The following is a 7,308-nucleotide window of genomic DNA, read 5'->3' on the forward strand; positions in this document are numbered from 1 at the left end:
AAATGAAAACTTTCATATGAGACTTTTCCTGAAAACCTTTTCTCCCAGCWATTTTCAGTTTTCCCTAAGGAGTAAGCAGCCTAGGCTAGGGAACACAGAGTGATGCCAATTCACACAAGTCCAGCTTTGTGCACCTGAGAGCAGCCTGGTCTCAATGCTTTTATACATCCACAGAGTAYTGACTGCTGTCCATGGGATGCAGATGCATTGCCACAGCTGCAAACGTAGAAAAGCATAAAATAACCTGACTTTGGATGTATAGTTCTTGTCCACTCAAAGAATGAAACACTTGGCTTAACTAATGCTGAAAATTAATGAGGTTGATACTCAAGATACTGCAGTCTCCTCAGGAATTTTTTTTTGTTGACACATTTTAAAGCACAATTCTCTATATAGGATGACAGAATGGCTGAAAGTGGTCCAGCCTCAGTCAGGTCACCTAGAAGCAGTTGCCCAGGACTGTGTCCAGGTGGCTTTGGAATGTCTGAGCACAGAGACTCCACAATATCCCTGGACAACCTGTGCCAGTGCTTGGACATCCTCACAGCAGAAAAGTATTTCCTGATGTTCAGACAGAACTTCCTATGTTTCAGTTTGTGCCTTTTGCATCTTGTGCTCTCACTGGGCACTAGTTAAAAGATCCTGGCTCTGTCCTCTCTGCACCTCTGACGAGGTCCCTCCCTGAGCCTTCTCCTCTCCATGTCAKAGTCYCATTTCTCTCRGCCTTTCCTTGTGGGAGAGGTGTTTCAGTGCCTTTAAAATTGTAGTGACACTTTGCTGGACTCTCTCCAGTAGCTCCATATCTGTCCTGTCCTGGGAAGCCCAGAACTAGATACAGTGCTCAAGTACAATTCTTATTCTACTTAGTTTTGACAATCCATAGAAGTTTGCTTGGTTTTTATGTAAATGTCGCAGCTGAACTGAAAATAGGTCTCAGAAGAGAAAATAATTAAGGAGGCCAGWGTTTATACTTAGTAATCCTGAAACAATGCATGGAACGCTTCTTTTTAAATACAGTGATAATATTTTCTTGGGAAAGCGCCAAGAACATTTCAAAATCAATTTCTGTTCACATTCATTTACAGCTCTTGCACTTACTGCACCGTCTGTCTTCATTTCACTGCTCTATACTACTCTGATGGGRTGCATAGAAGCTCTGCTAAACTGTSCTAAAGCTCCATCTGTAGCAGTTTATGATATTTTGCTTGTTAAGCATCCAAGAGGGAGAAATATTAAACATATTGTACTCTGTTTTGRGTTTTCTTAGTAGGCGCAAGTTTTATGGGTATTTTGAAGTTATAAATTGAAATAATGTGAAGTATTATTATTGGACTTTGAACAAAAGTATTTTGCTTTATTTTTGCACCCTCAAGCGTGTAAGTTATGATCGAGGAAATATTTTAATCTAGTATTTATCTTGCATGTGTAAATAATCCCAGACTGCTCTTACTACTGTTCACAGGATCATGGTCTAAGTTTGTTTCAGAATGCTGTTAAGCATTTTTGTACTTCTAGTGTTTGGTTTTCAAGTAGCTTTAAAAAAATAGTGGGAAAGGATACATAAAAATAATTCACAGCTTCATGAATTATGCAAGGCAACATTCTAGTTGATAAGGCAAAATGTTCAGGTACTAAGATATAAATCTGGATGGGATATTACAAAATTAGSCTCTAATTCAGTAAACCATATGGGTCAGAATTACTGCTCACAGACTTGATATAAAAAGCTCATGCTTGAGTGGATCAGACCTATACTGCCCTGGCACAAGATTCTCCCCTTCCAGCTTTCTGTAAGATGAGATTTCTCTGAAGTAAGCAGAATAAAGRCTGTGTAAAGGGCATTTTAAGCCACTTAAGGCTTCACAAAGTGATGCTAGTGAGTGGCTGAAAAAAGCCACTCTCTTTGCCATACAAACATGGTTATTAGAACTACTCTATGTAAGACACATGATTCAAATTTTTTAAAGATGAAAAAGGCAATGTAGATAAARGAAATTATATGTATGTAATATTTAGACACAAACATTATATATATATGTATGTAAAAGCTCAAATTTGAGAATAAAATTTGTTGAGTCTGAAAATAATTTTAAAATGGAGYTGTTTCTTTCTCTGATTATTACCGTTATTATTGCCTCATTAAAAACAAACAAATCCAGTTATCCCTATTTATTTAGTGTTTGGTTTACTTGCAGGTTTCCACCCTGCTGTTTGTAAAGGCAGCCTTTTTCATGCCACAATGTTTTTATCATTTGTGCAAAAAAGCTCAACCATACTTTTTAGAATCACAGCCAGTGATTTAGAAGAGTTTGCCTGCATTTGCTACCTTCTCATGCTGCTCTGTTTCCCTGTGTCAGAGCCAAATGATGAAGCAAAGCCATCAGCTCTCAGAGTCAGCCATTAATACACAGTTCGATGAGAAGCTCTGCTTTGAAAAGGATGCTGGGCTCGGTCATCAATAATCACTGCAATAAAAACTTGGTGCTTGCAAGTGCAGCTGCTGACTCTGGCAGAGCTGGACTGGCCGCCTTCCTGGGTGCCCCACATTTGGATGTTTGTTATTCACTGCACAGTGACTTTCACAGATGTCGGTGCTTGTTACCTACYGAGGAGAAATTAAACCTCTGCAGGTTGGCCAGTGTACAAACTGTTCCCTCTCTTTAATGTCACTTTGCCTCCCAGCCCACRCTGGCTCTGAGGCTCCAAGGCCCAACTGGGCTGCTCAGTCACATGTTCCCRTATCCACCTTTCAATTCAGGCATTGTTGTGCTCTGGAGATGGATTTAGCTTTCAAATATTTCTTGTGATTAGAACAACCCTATCTCAAYAGGTGATCAGCCTGATCTTTTCAGGGACTCCCATTTGCATTAAGATCCTGAACTCCTGTTTACATCAAGGTCATGTTCTTGCATAATGTTTCCGGGAGCTGTGTCTGGATCAGCCTTGGCTGTCACTCCAGTTGCTTTTCACTGCTTGGGTAGTTAAAAAAGATGGAAAACTGGTATATCTGACCTCATTATGCACAGGAATTTTCCACTGGCATTCTCCCCACCATTGCCACAGGAGAAGGTTCTGGGTGAGAGAGGACATTTTCCAAGCACTTTATGGCTCAGTGATGACCTCTTCCTAAAACAGCAACTAAGAAGTAACTTCCGGAACAAGGTATTGAAACTCCTTCTCTTCCAGCCCCATATCCCTGGCACACACATCCTGGAGAGCATGCACACTGCTCTGTGTCAGGCTGGAAGTGGGCTGGGAAAGGAGCTCTGSAACTTGAGCAACGTTTTGCTACTGGCATTGTATGTCCTTGGATCCCTGTTCTTCACCTTGTGGCACACAGACATCACTGTTAAATTGTGAGGCTGGGACAGAGTGTGTCCAACAATTACATGTGTTGTAAAATTATTATTTAATTCATTGTAGGACCCCCTTTAATCCTTGGCTGAAAAGGAAGGTTTCTGAAAAGCCATCTCTGTCTCCATCATGCTGCAGCCAGAAGTTCTGTAAAAGGTGACTTGGCAGGTGCAATTTTTTTCCATCACCAAAACCTCTCCCTGTCTTGCTTTTTTAAAAGTTTACCCTCTTTTTTGTGCTTGCCTTGCAGGTCCAGAAAGCTCAGGTTTTTCTTCTCCAGAGAGTTCCTAGCACAGGATGAGCAGGGACTCAGAGGATCTCAGGGCTGAAGGGGTGGTGCAGGAGTCAGGAAATTGTGCTATGAAGTGCCACTGCCTCAATTAGTTTATTTTCTTTTCCCTTGTCCTGTAGGTTGGAAGAATAAGGGATGGCAGCTTGAGCAGCTGGAAGTTCCTGGAGRTAGGATGCATCTAGGAAGAAGGAAGACATGATAAAGCAAGGCAGACAAAGGAGATGTAGCTGCAGGCAGGGGCAATGGGACATGAGCCAAGTGTATCTGTGTCAYACTCAGTGTGACAGGTCTTTGACATCAGAGGTACATGGATCATGTATGGTTTTGGAGCCTGTCTTTGAGGGCAGCATAAGCAGGATTAAAGACTTAAAATTGAGAGTGTTTAGTTTAAATAAATTCAAAAGCTACTTCCTTCTTCCAGCACTTTCTCCTCTGTGTAAGTGGGTTTTTTATGATATTAGGAATTAGTAAGAGTGATATCACTTCCACCATGTGACATAACTGAGATAAGAATTCATAAATGCATTTKGAACAAACAACTCCGTGTTACTGAAAATAAGATCAGTTATGTGATTAAAATGAAGGCAATCAAATTTGAAGCTTGAGGCTCTGCAGCTAAACAAACATATCTCTAATCAGCAAATTATGTCTTTCCAAGGAACATTATAATTTCAAAACGGAGAAACTACATTAAAACTATCTTCTTTGGTGAAGAAATGATTATGCAGCAATATTTACGTAGTCATAGATAGCGTCTTTTAARGAGAATTCGCGGGGATTTTCCCGATCCATTGGCACACGCCGCACCTCAGGCGCTGGTACAAGGGGGACCCTTGGCGGTCAATCCCCGCAATGGCAGTCGGGGCTCCCGCCGGGCGATTCCTCAAGTGCACCTGGAAAATCCTCGTGTCCTGCAAAAAGCCCGACTGCTCCCTTAGGAATTGGCCGTTGGAGTGGATTTCTAATATTTGCCTCAGGGACTTAGAGAACTGAGGAAGGGAAGAGGCAAAGGAACGGGGAAAGAAAAAGCAACAAAGAGGAAAAGCAGATGATTTACATRTTACATTTTATGCTTCTCTTCGGCATTTGCACACACAAGCAGTTTCTTATAAATTTTACAAGTTCACAGAATCAAAGAAYCGTTWGGGTTAGAAATGACYTCTGGAAATCACCCAGTCCAACCYTCCTGCTAAAGTGGGGTCACCTAGAGCAGGTGACACAGGAACTCATCCAGGTGGGTTYTGAAAGTGTCCAGAGAGGYCTGTGTACACAAGGCCATCTCCCAGCACCCATCAAACTGTATCCAGAGGTGGCTGAGGCTCCAGCTGTAGGTYAAGATCTGATGGTCAGAAATGGTGACACAATGGCCTCCACAGGCCTTTGAGGTTTCACCTTATGGAACAACCCTCCTAAGGACAGCTTGAGGAAAAGAAGCAAGACCCTGTGATGGAACTGCTGTTTTCAGCAGCATCTTTTGAAGCAAGTTCAGAGGTGTCCCAGGGCATGGCAAAGGATGCAGTGAGGAGGAGACAGCAAGAACACCAGGAGGAGAGAAGACAGGGAGGTGCTAGGTGTCTAAGCACAAATATAACCACTGCAAACATCAGCTGGATCACAAACTTCATSTCTTTGTTACAGAGGGGAGATAGAGCCAAGGGGCACTATCCCCCAATACAGTCTTGCCCRGACACTCACAAGCACAGCATTTCTCAAAACAGATCCACTATTTTATTAAGAGATGGACAAGGGGTAAATCCCTTCTGTGCTTCTGGCAGGGACAGTATCACAACTGGGACCATTTGCAGAGGCTGTGCAGGAGGCAAGGATCTGGATTCTATTTGCCTCCTCAGGTGGGGGAGGARGAAGCACAGCATTTTCTCTGGCTTCTGCTCTACACGGCTGCAGAGGTGTCAGCAGATGTCCCGCAGTGCCCAGCTCTGGTGGAACAAGTGCACAGTGGGTGGTGTCAGGGGCAGGAGCAGCAGGCRGTCGATGATGTTGTCCTTGCAGGCTGAGGCGCTGCCGGCTCCCGTGGCTGGACACAGCCATCAGAACGTTTCTTCTGGGAAGGACAAGGCAGGAGCAGAGGAGGTCCCTCCATTATCCAACGGCTTGTCCTCACCACCCTCCTCTTCCTCRTCCTCCTCTATCTCCATCTCCATCTCCATCTGATCCTGGGCATTGCAGGTGTTTTCCCTCTGGCTGTCGCTGTCAGAGGTGTCAGCTCTCCTCCGCCGGGGCAGCAAGTAGATCCCAAAGACTGCGAGGATAAATTCAATACACTTCCAGAACCCCCATTGCTGGCAGATTGAGATGAGYGTGGTTTTCTGGGTGGGTCTGGGCTGCTCCTGAATCCTCTCCTCCATCTTCTGCAGGTTGGACATCTCTTGGCTGCGCTGCTCCTCATGCTGTCTCAGGAGCTCTTCCGTGACCTCCACGGCTGGGAGATCCACGCTCAGCGCATATTGGAAGATGCCTACCACCATCAGGATTTTGGTGATGCCTCCAGCCACGGCCTGGAGGAAGAGAAGGAGAAGGAGGGAGAGAAGGGGCTCAACAGGGCTGGTGGTGGAGAGATGGTGGCTGGGGCAGTGGGGGCAGGAGATGCAGGGCCCAGGGATGGGTGGGAGAGGCGGTGCAGGACCCTGGAGGCAGCCAGGAGAAAGTTGGAACACTGTGGGGATGAGGGCAYATCCCCATGGGCACTGGCTGTAGTTGGCAGCCTTTGTGAATGACCCTGAGGGAGTCACCTGCCCTGCCCAAAACTATCTCCCCAGCCCCTGCATCCTCTCCCCAGCCTTTGAGGCTCCCCCTGGGTGCTGGTGCTTTGTGTCTGTCCCTTGGCCCAGGCTTCCCATCTCCTGCCCCATTCACTGCTGYGGTGACACTGCCACATGGGGCATCTGGGGACATGTCACCCCAAGCCAGAGACACCAGAGCCCCACAGTGACACCCTGCCCAGCCAGATGGGACTTTGGATGGAATTCACATARAACCAGAGAGTTTATCCCATTTGGAAGAAGGGGCAGCCACTCAGGAGGACACAGCTGCCGAGAAGTTGTGAAGGGTGAAAATCAGAAAGCTCAAATGAACCAATGCTCAACTAGAACTTAATCTGGTAATATATTAACTGCCATATAAGGGAATAAAAATGTTTTTATAAATTCATTAGCAACAAAAGGAGCGCTCAGAAGAATCTCCATCCTTTATTGGATRGGGATGAAATATAGCGACAAAGAATGAGGAAGAGACTGAAGTAATTAATGCCTTCTTTGCCTCTGTCTTTAGAGTGAGGCCATTGTTYKCTGTGTACCCAGGCCYCTGAAGTGAGAAATAGAGGTGAGCAGCAGGCAGGAAAYAACACCTGGGCAGAGACACCCAAGTGGCATGCAGGCATTGTTAAAACTTAGCCCATGCTAGAGGATCACTGCCCTGCTACTCACACAGACTAATCCAGAGTTATTCCCAGCTGCCCAGTCACAGTCTCTTGAGCAATWTACAATCTTTCTCACCAGCCAAGTCATCCCCTGGTTGCGCTGTTCCTCACGCTGTATCGGGACCTCCTCCGTGGTCTTCCCTGTCTGGGCATCTGCCCTCAGCCCGTACTGGAGGATGGCCAGCAGCAGCAGGATTTTGGTGATTTTTCCAGCCATGGCCTGGAG

The 7,308-nt window shown here is 45.4% G+C and overlaps 1 protein-coding gene across 1 annotated transcript; it reads right to left on the bottom strand.

Moving 5' to 3' along the window:
- Positions 1-5,151: 5,151 nt before the first annotated feature.
- On the bottom strand, positions 5,152-7,299 carry LOC130581931 (uncharacterized). Its single transcript, XM_057380340.1, has 2 exons — positions 7,159-7,299; positions 5,152-6,162 (listed from the first exon to the last, which is right to left on the bottom strand). The coding sequence occupies exons 1-2, from the start codon at positions 7,297-7,299 to the stop codon at positions 5,695-5,697; spliced, it is 609 nt and encodes a 202-aa protein (XP_057236323.1). The 3' UTR covers positions 5,152-5,694.
- Positions 7,300-7,308: the final 9 nt, after the last annotated feature.

Source organism: Malurus melanocephalus, unplaced genomic scaffold (assembly GCF_030028575.1).
Source record: "Malurus melanocephalus ecotype Western Australia unplaced genomic scaffold, MMel_1.1 scaffold_448, whole genome shotgun sequence".
NCBI classification, from domain to species: Eukaryota; Metazoa; Chordata; class Aves; order Passeriformes; family Maluridae; genus Malurus; species Malurus melanocephalus.